Raw genomic sequence first — 15,892 nt, 5'->3', positions numbered from 1 at the left:
CCAGAGTCTCGGAGAGCTGAATGGCTAGTCTCTTGGGTTTCACAGGTGTGTCTATCAACTCCACTGCACAACTCAGATCCCCGCAGTTCAAGTGCCTGCAAGGCGTCAGCCCTGTACCTTTCTCTCTCCCCCCACGAGCCTGAGAGCAGGGGGTGCAGGTGCTTTTCGTTACATTTTGTTATAACCAAAACCTCCAGGGAAACCTCCCCACAGACCTGCCTCCCCTGGGAGACCCCTGGGAGCACCGGCCAGAGTAGTGCTGGCGAGGGGGGTCTCTCCCCGAAGGCGCGCCTTACCTTCCGTCAAACTCCGCCGCAGCCTCCAGGTGAAGCCAGGCCACCGCGAGTAACCTCAGGAAGAATAAATCCATGTTTGGAGGGAGCACAAAAGTCTCGGGGCTGCTGCTCGAGCGGCGGCGTGAGGAGGGATGCCGGGCAGCACAGCTGCTCGCCGCTCCTCTCTCAGGCACTCGCAGCGCCGCCCTCCGCCCCGCCGCGCTGAAAGCTGAACTGCGGGGGCCTCCGGCTGTTGCTAATCCCGGCTGCTGTGGGAGCCGCCCGGCCGCGGCAGCAGGTCTCCGGCAGCCGCGAGCCCCTCGCGCTCCCTCCCGGCGGTGCAGGCGGCGAGGCAGCGCCGCCGGCAGCCTGCAGGGGCGCAGTCGGGCCGGCCGGGGACGCGAAGGGAGCGGAGGGGCGTCTAGCCCAAACCCCGAGCTCCAGCGAGCCCCTGCGCTCGGCCTTGCTCGGGGAGTGAGAGAGGCACTCTGCAGCCTGCGGGGGTAGCACTGGGCACCCGGGGCCAAGCACGGTGTCGGCGCGCCATGATCCGTAACAGCCCCTGCTGGGCAAAAGGGCTCCTCCCTAGCACGTTGCTTCTTCAATGCACCTGGCAGCGATCAAAGCCACGCCAAAGCTTCTGTACAAATGTCTCCTTACCAAACGGCGCTACCAAACACCTGCGGCTGCAGCGTTTCGTTTAACTTCCCACCAGGGGCTGCAGCAGCCCCCCGGACAGCCCAGAATTGGATGGGTTTAAAGCCACCGCCCCCTCCATTTTCCATGGGCTTTGCTGCACCTCCTAGAAGCGCCTCACAGAATCTCAGCCCGACCCATTGAGGCAGGATGAATTTTTTTTTTTTAAGTATAAGGAAGGTTGATTTTGCAAGGTGCTAAGCAGGTACTGAATGCCCTCAATCAATACTTTGTACTGCAGCCCAAGCCTTGTTTATTTTACTCGTGGGAGAAGTTACATTGATTTCCAGAGGGTTATTCATGTTTCTACCCTGGTGGTAGTTCCATGGTGCCAGAGGGGCACAGTTTTCAACCACAAGCCTCAGCCCAGAATTTTAGTTGAGTTGCTATCCTGAGCTTAAGACACTGAGCTCCTTGAAAATAATGAATGATCTTGAATTTTGACTCAATAGTCTAAGGGAAACCAGTGTAGAGAGCAGAGGACAGGTTTGATGTGCTCCCAGTAGCCAGTATTGCTGTACCAGCTGGAATTTTCTAAGGGCTTTGCATCCGGGTATAATGCATGGCTTTTATCCAGGCCAGAGAGATGGCAAAGGTGTGTACAACTGAGGTCACTAGTAATAATTTTTAAAATGCAAACTGTAATTTTAAAATATTCATTATCAAAGACATGCCACAGTGCCAAGTGCTGGTTATGGTACATTTCAGTCTTTCCGAATACCTAGCAAAAATATATTAGTGAACAATTTCTTTTTAATGACTCCTGCAGACACCTGTTTATTGACGTTGGTAGAAAGCATACACTTGTAAGTACACAGACTGATGTTTGGCACAGTATAGTTATACAGATTACACAAGTATGTATTCTGTGTATACAGTTAAGTACAGTAGTTGACACTAATAATACAGTGCAGTGTTAAACAATTGATGTTATTATGAGTAATGCATGTAGTTGTTATTAGAAGTTGGGTCAATTAAGAGACCTATGTAAACAATGGAGACTATGGGTCCTTTCAGACGGAATTTGTACCATTTTTCATTTGTGCATATGGGACTTGTTCCCATTGAAGTTAATGGCAAAACTCTCATTTACTTCAGTGGGAGCAGGATTGGACCCATGATCCCTCAATATTACTATGATGGGTGCAGTAAAAGTACTTGGATAAAATTATTCTTAAATACAAGTTAATATGAGGTCATAGATACTGTTTTCTAAGAGATCCCTTTATGGACCTAGCCATTCACAGTGGAAAAAGTAATTTATGGAAGATTTCCTGTAAATAGGCTGAGTGTGTTTTTATTGTAGTATTAACAAGTAAAAATTCAAGTGGTTGGACAGATACATAATTATATTAATTATCTGTGACAGTAGAAAATGGGGGTCAAATTTACCTCCACTGGTACTGGGAGCTGCCAATTACACTGCACAGCACCAGCCATGGACACTGCTCCAGGAGGAATTTAGCCTTGGGATCCAGAGAAATCCTGCTGGTGGGATGTGCTGAATCAGCCTCTTCCAGTAACTTCTATCCAGCTTCCTTAAAGTGTTTTACAAACATTAATGAATTAAGCCTAATACCCAGGTGATTAAGGTACTACTGTATCGGGGGTAGCCGTGTTAGTCTGTATCCACAAAAACAACATGGAGTCCGGTGGCACCTTAAAGACTAACAGATTTATTTGGGCGGAAGAGGTGAGGTTTTTTACCCACGAAAGTTTATGCCCAAATAAATCTGTTAGTCTTTAAGGTGCCACCAGACTCCTTGTTGTTTTTAAGGTACTACTATTATTCTCCCCCTAGTGTATATAAAGAGAAATTGAGGCACAGAGAGATTAAGTGACTTGCTCCCAAGATCACATAAGAAGTTTGCCACAGAGCTGGGAACACAACCTACATCTCATACCTTCCAACTCCATACTTTAATCACAAATCCATCCTTCCTCCCCATATGCACTTGAACCCTATCCAGTTGACACAAAATGACCACAGGTGCCAGAGTACCCCAAACACCTAATCACACTCAGGCATATGTGTAAAACGTATTTCATATTCATTTCTAGGCAATGATGTGAAAATTTTCTCAATTGTTCTTACTATAATACTTGTGACATACATAGATCCCTATGAAGTTGAGCAGAGGCAAAGAATCAAAGTCCAAGTTGTCTGTATAACTGTCCCGCTATTCCATGTGCCTTTTAGTTTTAATTCCACAGTTTTGCTTCACAACTAAACTAATAGTTACTATATATAAAATTAATATATGTAACTATTACCCCACCCACATGACTATCAGACATGATAGCACCAAATTAAAAGTTACCATCTCTACTTAGAAATTTTCTCTGTTATAAGAAATAAACGTACAAAAAGTTGACAGTGCCACAATTATTTCATCCGAAACTACTTGCAATAGACTCTTTAAAAGTAGACTTTTATATTTAATTAAAGTTTCTTTAAAGACTACTCTGTCATTAGAGATAATTCTGCAGCCGTCTCCTGGATTCCATTACAATACTGAGCGTTTTCTCTCCCTATTTAAATAAATTATAGCTTTCAATTAAGAAATGGGGCCTACAGAAAGACACACTGTTTCAGTCCACAGCTATCTTATTGTGCGTTTCTTTTATAAAATTTTCTAACTGGATTCTTGTCAACTTTGTCCCAAAGGTATTTTGTATGTGGGACCAAAATGATAATCCCAAAAAGGGATTTGCAAGTCCTCTACAACAGGGTCTATCTGAGCTCTTCCTGGTGCCAGTCACTGAAGTCTAGAAAAAACATGATTATCCACTGATGCTATTTGAGAAGAAGGGATCCAGAGAACCCTCTGCATTGTGAACCTTTTGAACAAAGGACAGGCAAGCCCTCTGAATAATGAGGGTAGACACCATTGAACACAGTGCTTCCCACAACCCATCACCAATATCTCTGTCTTCTCCAGACTGAGTTTCAGCCAGCTTGCTCTCATCCAAGTCCTTAGCTCAGCCAAGCATTGGGAAAGCAGACACACCACAACATCTGGGTTCAATGAAATCAATGTAGAGCTAAGTATCTTAAGGAGCATGGTTTAGTCATGCTTCTGTAACAAGGTTTTCTACATAATCGTGGAGTCCTGTTGTTCCCATAATGTAATGAGTCTAGTATGGCTCTTATAAGCCTTCAGGTTATCGGTTATTGAAATTCCTCATATAGGTCTCAATGCCTCATTTTACACATTGCATCTATACCAGATACTTCTTTTATTTTAATTTTAATAAAATTAAATTAAAAAATGCCAAGATATGCATCATCCATGGAGTGATGGCACTGCAGCCCAAACCATCTCATTATCACCCTCCAGTGGGTGACAGACTGGAACCCTGGTACAAGGGAGCCATCAAGGCTAATGAGTAATTGTCCAACACTGCGCCCCCTCCACCTCCCCAGTGATTTATCAGTAAAGTGAGAACAGAGGCGTACATACCAAATCCCTGAACATCAACACTGCACTCTCTTGCCTGGTAATGCATAATCCAGTAAGGGCCCATAGATGGGTAAAGAAAAACCCCAAAACTTTATGTTCAACTATATGAAAAGCTACTGATAGATCCTTAAAAAACCCATCATGGATACCCATCGACTATCCATCACTAGAAGATTTGTTTGTTTTGTTTTGTTTGTTTTTTTAATAAAAACAAAGCCCAATAGCAAGTCTTTTTATCGTACCCAAGCTACCTGGCAGACTGTTAGGGATCAAGAAACCACGAGAACCTCAAAAGAAGCCAAACTTGCAGCACCATAACTCCTTCTCAGTAACCTTAACTAAAACAATAAGGGGACAATAACTGGTGAGATCTCCAACATGAAGACATGTTCTTGAGCATGGTCCTAATGGCAACTCATTTGAAGGGAGATGGCAGGCTGCCCAAATGTTATCTCAGCCAACAATGGCCCTAATACCAGCCATCCCACACTGTTTGACTTTAATAAGCCATTAGAGGCATGAGTCCAGCTCACAAGTCAGAGCTCCTTGAGCTTCTCAAGAATCTTAGAAAGCAAAACTGACCAAAACAACCAGAAAGGCATTATATCTGTTCCCTGGACAAAAGCACCCAGTGAATCCAATCTTTATCATCCATTAAATATATATAAATTCTTTGCAGCAAGAAATACTTGACTAATTGCAGGCATAGACAAATGTAAAATGATTTACAGAACCATGCTATATGATAGCATAAGCTATAGTATGGTCCTTCTAAATTATTTTCTAATACGTTTATGCCTTGTTTAAATTGGTCATGGAAATGGCATTCGTATCTTTCTAGCAACAAACTTGGTTAAAACACCTAGAGAGACACCTACAGAACGTCATATTTTTGTGTGACCTAGGACTTAGTTCAGTCTTTAATCTGATTCTTTGGGGTGTTTTCAGGCTGGACATGGGCTGCTATGAGTTCTGGCAAAGAGATAATGCTGCATCTGAAGATATTTGTAAAACTTTGGAACCTTATTTTCTATTCTGTTTCATTCACTTTAAAGTGATATAACTCCATTGGCCCCAGTGGAGATACACGAGTGTAAAGTCAGTGCCACAAAAGTAGAAAATCAGGCCCCTGTTGTTGACAGTTTCCTCTGGAGCTACCGAGTCAAGTGAGTTTAGGCTAGCATTCCAAAAAAGTTGGTCTAATTATATTAAATTGCCTGTTTCTATATAGCTTTGGTATTGTGTAGAAAACCCAAGTTAAACTCTGGGATGTCAAAGATGCTTAGCAGGCAAGAAAGAGCAATGTTGGTGTTCATTTTCCTGTTTGTGAGTTTCCAGATATTTATGGGATTAATGACCAATTCCTTTGTTTAGATCTGTTTTAATTTTTGGAAATTCTTTAAAGGATACTGAATTCAATTATATAGTTTGGGCAGCTGATAACTTCCATTTGCCATAGAGTTCTTTCAGATAGAATTTATCGTGTTTTAAAAAAAATGTATGTATGGCACCTATATATGACCATGATGGGTGCAATAAAATGCCTAACCTATGGGAAAAAAAGATGTTTGAGATAGGCAATCCAGTAGGTATTTTAGCTGTTGTCTGATAGTACTTTGATCCTAATTCCTTTAATTGTGACAGTCTGGCAGGATCCTGGGGTAAATGTAATGGGCCAGATGCTCAGATGTTATAAATTAGAATAGCTCCATTGAAGTCAAATTTACACCAACTGACAAGCGGAATGCATGATTTTAGGACATAAAGCAAGGATATTTTAGACAAGTATATTCCAATATATTTCATATAAAGTTATTTGATCAGTTTGCTTTTGGATTAAAGTTGAAAAGCATGTCAGTAATAGCACAACCTTTTGTGAGTTTTACATAATACTGTGCACCTCAAGATTTTGTTTGCTGTTTTCATTAGCAAGGATTTTAAGGAACTTTAAAATGTTCATATAATCCATGTCTCTAGAATATATTAAGAGAGACACTAGGCTGGCATAGATTTAAGGTGGGTTTAAGTGCTCAGCACAAACGGAAATGATGCAGTTGTAGGGTTATCTGCAGCTTTGGATATGAAGCTACCACTCCCTGCCAATTCTCTTTTAGTCTATTAAAACAATATAGTGTGATACAATTTTATTTTATATTCAGCTTTTTTTATGAAAAATGTGCCTCCAAAATTTTTTATAGAATTATTGTAAATATCACACGTAATTGGAAAACAGAAAGAGAGAAAAGTAAGAGGTGTAGGCTAGGGTGAAAGATATGCTTTAAAATGAGATTTGAGAGGAGATGGAAAAGTTGGGGACTGATTCAATAGTAACATGCTTAAAGTTAGGCACGTATTCAGGGCTGGCGCAACCTATTAGGTGACCTAGGCGGTCGCCTAGGGCACTAACATTTTGGGGGTGGTGACCGGATCTTTGGCTGCCCCGGTCGTTGCAGCAAAAAAGCTGGCAGTGCTCCTGCATGTATTAAGTGCCTTGGCTGAATTGGGGCTCTGAGGTAGAGCAACAGAGGATATCTTTCACCAACATGGAATTCTGGGGAGGGATGAGGAGATGCCTGGGAGTAGACAACAAGGTGTTGGTGCTGGTGGTAAGGTGGGGAGTGAGAAGAGCAGAAAGGGAAGGGCTGTGAGAAAAGCTGGAACAAGTCCATGGAATATTCTAAAAACCAAAAAAGGTAGTTTGCAGATGGCACTAAAATTGGAGAGGTGCAGATAAAAGGGAAGTTCAGATTGTAGTGTCCTGGATAGAGCAGTAGGGATACCAGGTAGCATGAGGAGGTTTGGAATTAACTAATATAAAATACTACATAAAGGGAGAGGAGCTAGAGAGCACTGACACATAATAGGGGGAAATAGCCAAGCTGCTGCCACTTGTCACATTTAATTGACAGAGGGTCCTGTGGCACCTTTAAGACTAACAGAAGTATTGGAGCATAAGCTTTCGTGGTTAAAAACCTCACTTCTTGCATGACTTGCATCTGAAGAAGTGAGGTTTTTACCCACAAAAGCTTATGCTCCAATACTTCTGTTAGTCTTAAAGGTGCCACAGGACCCTCTGTTGCTTTTTACAGATTCAGACTAACACTGCTACCCCTCTGATACTTGACATTTAATTGAGTTTCTTTTCTCTTTAATACTAATACTTTTGAATGTAACCATACAGGATAGCTATAGAAAAGGAGGGTGTGGCATTAGGATGGAAAGATGGAAGGGGAAAAGTGCCCATGAAAAGATCTCCCTCTACCTTAGAAAGTGTTCTGCAATATGAAAAAGTTTGAGAACCACTGTCCAGACAGCTCACAAAATATGTTGCAGAAATCTGAATAGGGAAGATAGTGCAAATTGGAAAAAAGGACCTTTAACTTTACAAAGATGTCAGCTCCTGAAGGCACTGGGAAACAGTCCAAACAATGAGGTGTCATTTTACTGTGGAGAAAGTAAAGAAGGAAGTGTTATTTACTCCTTCTCATAACACAAGAACGAGGGGGCACCAAATGAAATTAATAGGCATCAGGTTTAAAACAAACAAAAGGCAGTATTTCTTCACACAACGCACATCAACCTGTGGAACTCTTTGCCAGAGGATATTGTGAAGGCCAAGACTGTAACAGGATTAAAAAAAGAACCAGATAAATTAATGGAAGATAAGTCCATCACTGGCGTCCCTAGCCTCTGTTTGCCAGAATCTGGAATGAGCAACAGGGGATGGATCACTTGATGGTTACCTGTTCATTCCCTCTGGGGCACCTGGCATTGGCCACTGTCAGAAGACAGGATACTGGGCTAGATGGATCTTTGGTCTGACCCAATATGGCCGTTCTTATGTTCTCTTAGAGTTTAGCTAGAGGATGTTGTTGCTCCTCAGGAGGCTAGAATGACAGACTTGTGAAATTCCCAGTTTCTGCTTCTAAAAAGGCTAACGGTAGTGAAATTATAGGGAGAATACAAATAGATTTTTAAAGAAGAAAATGAAGAATAAGGCTAAAGATCAGCGAAAAACTATTTATATAGCATCAGAGGTGCACCTTGTGTTGTAAAAGAGGAAAACTATGCTAATAATTGGATTCCCCCCCCAAAAATTATGATCTTGCGCCCCAATACTGCAAACATTTAGCATGTACCTAACTTTTCTCACATGAGCAATCCCATGGCTAGCCCGTGACAGCTGACTCAGGCTTGCAGGACTTGGGCGATAGTGCTGTTTAATTGTGTAGATGTTCAGGCTCGGGCTGCAGCCCGGGCTCTAGGACCCTGTGAGGTGGGCGGTTACCAGAGCTCAGGCTGCAGCCCAAGCCTGAACCTCTGCATCATAATTAAACAGTCCCTTAGCTTGAGCCCTGTGAGCCTGAGTCAGCAGGCATGGGCCAGCCACAGGTGTCTAACTGCAGAGTAGACATACCCACAGTGTTCTATTGAATTGCTGAAAAGCTCCAGGTAGCAGGTGGGTTTTCAGACATTTTGCAGCACCCACTGAGGGGATCCAGTTGCTTTCCACTCCCTTTTGCACTATAACAGCAGCACAAAGCAGGGGCAGGAGAGGTGGGGGGAAAAGGGGCCTCAGGCCACTAATTTATCCTATTTGCTGCTTATTGCTATTTACTTTCATTCAGCTTCGTGGAGGTCAAGTTCAGCTTTGATTTTCTTGGTTTTATCCATTTGTTACAACAGCTACCTAATCATGCTTGTCAGTCATCCTTAGGGAGAGTAAAAGCCACCTTTTCTGGATGGGTCGAGCCTGAGGGCACAGAGAATAAATTTTACAATCTGGAAGATCACTAAAACAAAGGAGCATTTTCCACTTTTTTACAATGAAAGGAATTACCTGCACTCACATGAAAAGTAGACAATGTTTACAGAAAAATTACATTACTTCACAAAAGCTATGAATTTTGGAGGGGTTGGCCACTCAGAAATTAGGTATTAATGAGGACAACTAAATAGATTTTAAAATAGCTTTAAAGGAAGTTATTAAATAGCTCACAAAAACTAGTCATTGGTCACAAAATTGGGTGACTGGGCAACAAAATGGCAGATGAAATTCAATATGGATAAATGCAAAGTAATGCACATTGGAAAATATAATCCCAATTATACATACAAAATGATGAGGTCTAAAATTAGCTGTTACACTCAAGAAAGAGATCTTGGAGTCATCTTGGATAGTTCTCTGAAAACATCCACTCAATGGGCAGCAGCAGGCAAAAAAAAAAAAAGCTAACAGAATGCTGGGAACCAGTAGAAAGGATAGATAGAAAGACAGAAAATATCATCTATAAATCCATGGTACACCCATGCGGTGGGCAGTTCTGGTCACCTCATCTCAAAAAAGATGTATTAGAATTGGAAAAAGTACAGAGAAGAGCAAAAAATGATTAGAGGTAGGAAACAACTTCCATATGGAGGGAGAGAGAGAGGAAAAAAAAGACGGACTATTCAGCTTAGAAAGGAGACAACTAAGGGGAGGATATGATAGAAATCTATAAAATCATGAATGGGGTGAGGAACATGAATAGGGAAGTATTATTTCCTCTGGGTCACCCAATGAAATTAATAGGCAGCAGGTTTAAAATTAAGAAAGTACTTCTTCACAAAACACACAGTCAACTCTTTGCCAAGGGATGTTGTGAAGGACAAAAGTATAAGTGGATTTAAAAAAAGAATTAGATAAGTTCATGGAGGACAGGTTCACCAATGGCTAGGAGCCAAGATGGTCAGGGACACCACCCCTTGTTATGGTCGTCTCTAAACTTCTGACTGCCAGAAACTAGGACTGGATGACAAGGGATGGATCGCTCAATAATTACCCAGTTGTGTTCATTCTCTCTGAAGCACCTGGCATTGGCCACTGTTGGAAGACCAAATACTGGGCTAGATAGACCATTGGTCGACCTAGTATGGCCATTCTTATGTTCTTAGCTTTGGTACTGCTCTTTTCTGCATTTCTCTGGCTCTTCCATTGCCCATTTTTATAACAGTTATTTCATATTTCATGAAAACTGTAGTGGTGGTGTTCTGTGCCTGAACATTTAAACCAAATCTCTGTATGTAACAGTCAAAGAATTAGTTCAATACCCAAATGCAAAAAATAGGAAGTCTTGATTTGCATCCAATACCTCAGGTAATTTATCCTGAAATCCTATCATCCCTATATGTAAAGGCTGTGTATATCAAAACAGCCAGAAAATCTACTTGCAAGCTTCCCCCCAGCCAAGGTAAAGAGAAGCTTCTGTTCAGATTACTTAATGACAGAATTCAATGTCAGCAACCAGAGGGTCATATTCAGGGAAAATGTGCCTTTTTAAAAAAATGTTGTTTAACTTTTTATATTCAGATATAGATACTACATACTCTGTAATCCCTTTCTGGGCAACAACAGAGCTGTAGACCATTCTATTATAAAGTCTGCTCATCTGATGACACTGTTGCTCTAATGGTAGCCTGTAGACTCCTCTGCACCAAAATGACTGTATATTCAAGAGTTATGTTGGGACTCAGACCACTGTTCGCACTGCAGGCCCCAAAGGCCATAGTGCTGCATTGTCGAGAGATACAGACCATTGGAACAGGCACTAAAATATGGCTCAATCTGTAAGCCAGTTCATGGTCAATGTTTAGGGATATGATTGAGATCCTGGGACACTGTTACATGAGCAGAGCATAATCTTGTGGTTTTAGGGCCTAACCCAACACTCAATGAAGTCTACAGATGACTTCACAGAGATCAGAATCAATATCTTCTATTTTCTGTGAGATCACTATAGGTTAACTGTCAATAATAATAACAACAACAATAATACTTACAGCAGTATTTACATAGCGCTTTTAGTTGAGGATCACAAGCATATTGCAAGCACTTACGTTTCACAACATCTTTATGAAGTATGAATTAACTAAGGAACAAAAAAGCTAAAAAAATTCTCAGAAACAGAGGAAGTCAGTGGCAGAGAGAGACAGAAACAGAATCTAGGAGTCTTGAATAGAACTGATTGTGAACTTTACTAGATGTTTGTCCATCAGAAAATGTCAATTTGTTGAAAGTGAAACTTCACAGGAACATACCAGGTTCAACAGAAGTTTCATTGAGAGGTTGCTCGCCTCTAGGATGGAATTTCTGGTCAGAACAAGACAGAGACACACCAACCAATAGCCTGGTGATTAGAGGCTGTGAGAAACCCAAGTTCAGTACCTGCTCTGCCTGATTTGAAGCAGGGACTTGAACCCAAGTCACTCATCCCAGGTGAGTGCCATAACTACTAGGCTATAAAATGTTGTGGGATGGGAGTTTCACTCACTCTCGTGTTTCATCAAAAAAACTTCCAAAAGTCTCAGTTTCATCCCGAAGCAAAAATGGGGGGAAATTTCCAAATACTCAAAAATATTCATGGGATGGGAAAACTGTTTCATGGCCAGCTCTAGTCAACACTTAGTCTCTTGCTTTAACTGCCAACCAATAGTTCCTCATAAGATCATACATGAGAAGAATGTGTAATATGTTCAGGCAATTATGGCATGTGTGTGACCATATCCAGCCTCTGAACTATTATTTGTTCAGTGCTCACAACATACAGAATTCTGTGCAGTCCTCTGTGGCTGCATGCACACAATTCAGAATTTGAAGCCACTTATTAAGCCATTTCTTTTTGTGAATATATTAAATCTGTGCTCCACAATCAGCCTATTGGTTTCTGGGTTGATTTTAAGATGTTGGTTTTGATCTACAAAGTCCCATATGGCCTGAGACCTACTTATCTAACAGACTGCCTCTCTCTCCGACATACTGTTGCAGTATGGAGTTTAGTAGAGGAGCCTAAATTGGAAATCTAGTGGCATAAAAGAGAAGGAATTATTCATTAGGTTACTGAGCCTTTGGAACTTGTTTCTACCCTTAGTCTACAACAGCTTGAATTAGTTAGCCTGCTACAAGGAACAGCTTTTTTGCCTCGCCCATAATGACATGGGTATTGAATAGGACTGGGCAATGCAGGGATGAGAGTCTGGTTGGGATTTTGTAGAAAGGTTAATTATTATTTGCTGGGTTGTTTTATCTGATATTGTAGTAATTGGCAACTCTCTTTATTTATACACGTACTTTTAAAAAATTGCCAAAAGTGCCCCGTTGGAGGGATGCTCTTTTGCTGCAGAGTAGGAAAATTCACAACACAATATGCACAGACCTAAAATGGGTATTTGCATATATACACAGGCAGTTGGACATCACAATATGTGTACACATATTATAGGTATTTGTACATATTAGCTGGGAGCATGCTAAAAATAATGTGCACAGTTGCGTGCAGCTATTATAACTACTGGCCACTAGCTGAAGACACATAATGTTCTTTTAGAGCAGTTTTTGTTGAATGAATCTTTTAAAAAATTTTAAAAATTTCAGAATTATTACCAGTCTGCTACACTATCATAGCTTCCATCCTACTATAATGACATATATTATAGTTCATGAACTATAACAATTGGAGTATGAAAGCGAATATCCATCCATAAATAGAATCTACAATTTATGCTGAGGTACATGGGGAAAAAATGTTAGCTGTTCAAAAATGACAGTACATCAACAGGAAGCAGCACAGCTTAAAAAAAAAAAGATCCGTTACTGTAGGCTCCAATTAGAGGGGCATTTACAAAGAAAGGAGCACAGGAATTGCCACAATGGATCAGACAATGATCCATCTAGTCCAGTAACTCCAACAGTGGCCAGCACTGGTGCCCCACTTCATAGATATATCCCTCAATCTTTGTAATAGACTGTTGTGAAATAGCCAACCACTTCCAGTATGAGCATGAAGCATGAAGACTTATATCCCTCCTAATTCTGTTAGCCTGTCTATTGTAACAGTGGATGTTCTATATCCTTGAAAAGGACTATTCCTTCTTAAAAATCCTGTCAAGAATTCAGCCCCAGTGATATCTTGTGGCAGTGAGTTCCACAGACTAATTCTGCATTTTATTAAAAAACATGTGTTTACTATATACAATTCTTTTATACTTTACCTTTTTCTTCTTTTTAGGTCCTCAGGCTCATGAGTTCACTCCATATGATGCCACAGTATGCACTATGTTGGTGATGTTACCACAGAACATCTTTTGGGGATATTTTCTTTGTAAATCTATAAGACGATCCATTGGATATAAGCTGTTAAAATGCATATACATAATTTTATTTAATAATCTTTAATGTGCCATTGCATCTGCATGCATCACAGACTGAATACAACCAGGTCTTAAATAAATCTAGTTATAAAACTGCATAAGCAGCCCTTCTCACTGTTCCAAATCCAACAGCCATAAATAACCCACTACTGATCCATAGTCCAGCAAATGCCAGAAGAAAAGGCTATGTTTTTAAACACACACTGAAAATCAGTAAAGCTGAGCTTTGCTAGAGAGTGTTCCTCTCAAACAACTTCCCTCCCTCCCACGTCCAATCCATACACAAGAAGCACCTCACCTCATGTGATCTCAGCTGTCTGGAGGCATAAAGGTCATGCAGTACATTTGTAAGATGTTCTTCAATGGAAAAGCAGTTGCTTTCTGGCTTTCTTCATAATCCATAAATATGGCATTTTAATACCAGACTCCTCCACATTTATCACTTAACCATGAAAATCCATCCATTTCCTTCTTGCTTAAACACATTTCATATTAAGACCTCATTTCTTAGCCATAACATGTTCACCCAAGGCCTGGGGAAGCTTTAGAGCCCATCAATGCCTCTCTTTCAGTGTACAGAAGAGTCGCTATTGTGTGACACATTCGCTAATTCCTTCCTCCAAGGGACTGAGTGTGCTCCCTGTGGGGAACGTAAGCCTGGATTGGGTTTTCCACATAGTGAATCACAGTACTGCCATTGGGGAGGGATTTATTGTCCCATCACTTCTCTCAAGTCACCCCTGGAGAGTTCATGTAATGCTTTTGCAATTTTCTGCGACATATATTTTACACGTTCCTATTGGCATGTTTTGTCCTAGTTGTTTCTTGAGTCTTTCACATACTGTAATGTAGTGTTTCTGTGTTAATTTTTATTAGCCTAAGGATGTCTATTATGAGATGTTTCCATTTCAGCTTTACTGATATAACTTGGAATTTGGAGTGTATCATCATTATGGATTGTGACTTCCTGTACATGACCCAGCGTAAGATTGGTATCAGTTCATGATAGGCTATGAGACACTGACGAGAACAACATAACGAGAATAACATCCTCTTCTCTTTCTAAAATGTGTCTTCTCTAAGCCTTCTAGTAAAATCCTAATTATAGTCTGAAAAGAATATACACAAATAGCAACAACCAAATACTTTAAAAAGTGTTACAAATTTTGATTGCTAAGTAACAATGACTTGCTAAAATAAAATACAGTGTCCTAGAAGTACATTGATGTGTAATCCTTAACTAAAGCAGGCTTTTAATACTTAGAAAAACTGTTAACAATTAAAAAAATATTCATGGCATGAGATTTGGGTTAGAAAACAAGTATTGTGAGAAGAAAAGAAAAAAAAACTCTACCATCATCAGTATTCAAAAGGACACCACCATTTAGCAGATGAAATTACAACCTATGTAGTTTGGTGGGAATTTTAACATGAACTAGATATGTTGACGCATTACAGTAAACAGACAGACAGTCAAAAAGCTTTTCTGAAATTAGACTTAAGTTACAGCAAGTGTGATATACATAGCTAGGAAGCGGAAATGCCTTTTTTTATTCACTGTATCCTAAGGCTTTTATGTCTATGAGACTTTAATTTGTCATCAGTTTTATCTCAGTTTCATAGCTACGTGTATCACTGCCTGATTATCTAAATTGTTTTAGTGCCCAAACAAAAAGCCTGATAGGATAGATTGTCCAATTATACTGTGTAACTGAAAGTGGACAAAGAAGGCATTTTTAGTATCAGAAGAGGATAACTGGCACCAAAACTGGTAACCTTGGCGCATCAACCAAGGTGGTAATGAGGAGCTAACCATGCTCTGAGCGGACAAATGCACTGAAAAGAGGGTGTGATAAACACAACAGTAGGCATAACCAGCGGCGACAGGGGCAGCATTAAGTTATTTCTGTGCTCTCAGACCACTTGTTGCCAGATAATCATGATGAACTAGAGCTGGCAGAGGAAGTGTGCATACATAGCTGATCAACATGACAAACAAATGACACTGTCTTGTCTTGCAGTATTTTACAATCCCAGACATCAACACAGAAAAAGTGAGCTGAAGCTGGGCTCTGTACGCTGCGCATGTGTGTTCTTGAATTGGTAGATATGATGGTTATTTTATGAGATTTCTATGGAAGATCTGATTAAACAGAATTGCAATGCAATCTAATATATGTAGGACCCTAGCTTATTTTATGATATGACCCTAGATTATTTTATGATCAATCTGTGAAATGCTTTTCCATTGTTAATACATTATTGACTTTC

At 40.6% G+C, this 15,892-nt stretch overlaps 1 protein-coding gene and 1 long non-coding RNA gene across 5 annotated transcripts in view; one reads left to right on the top strand and one right to left on the bottom strand.

The window, feature by feature from the left end:
- NPNT (nephronectin) overlaps nt 1-927 on the bottom strand; it is a 97,338-nt gene extending 96,411 nt beyond the window's left edge. Inside the window, exon 1 of one of the 4 annotated variants that reach the window (XM_008170120.4) lies at nt 297-927. In XM_008170120.4, coding sequence (XP_008168342.2) covers nt 297-370 — 74 coding nt within the window. In that variant the 5' untranslated portion in view covers nt 371-927. The remainder of the gene's footprint in view (nt 1-296) is intronic. The other 3 variants (XM_008170121.4, XM_008170122.4, XM_008170123.4) reach the window with 3 other exon arrangements.
- LOC122174665 (uncharacterized) overlaps nt 1-15,892 on the top strand; it is a 76,926-nt gene extending 61,034 nt beyond the window's left edge. Inside the window, exon 2 of the long non-coding RNA XR_006176771.2 lies at nt 13,480-15,892. This is a non-coding gene — a long non-coding RNA (uncharacterized LOC122174665). The remainder of the gene's footprint in view (nt 1-13,479) is intronic.

The sequence above is a fragment of the Chrysemys picta genome, chromosome 5, assembly GCF_011386835.1.
Source record: "Chrysemys picta bellii isolate R12L10 chromosome 5, ASM1138683v2, whole genome shotgun sequence".
Classification (NCBI taxonomy): domain Eukaryota; kingdom Metazoa; phylum Chordata; order Testudines; family Emydidae; genus Chrysemys; species Chrysemys picta.
Note: the sequence above shows the minus strand (reverse complement) of the source record. Positions and strands in the feature narration are given on the sequence as shown.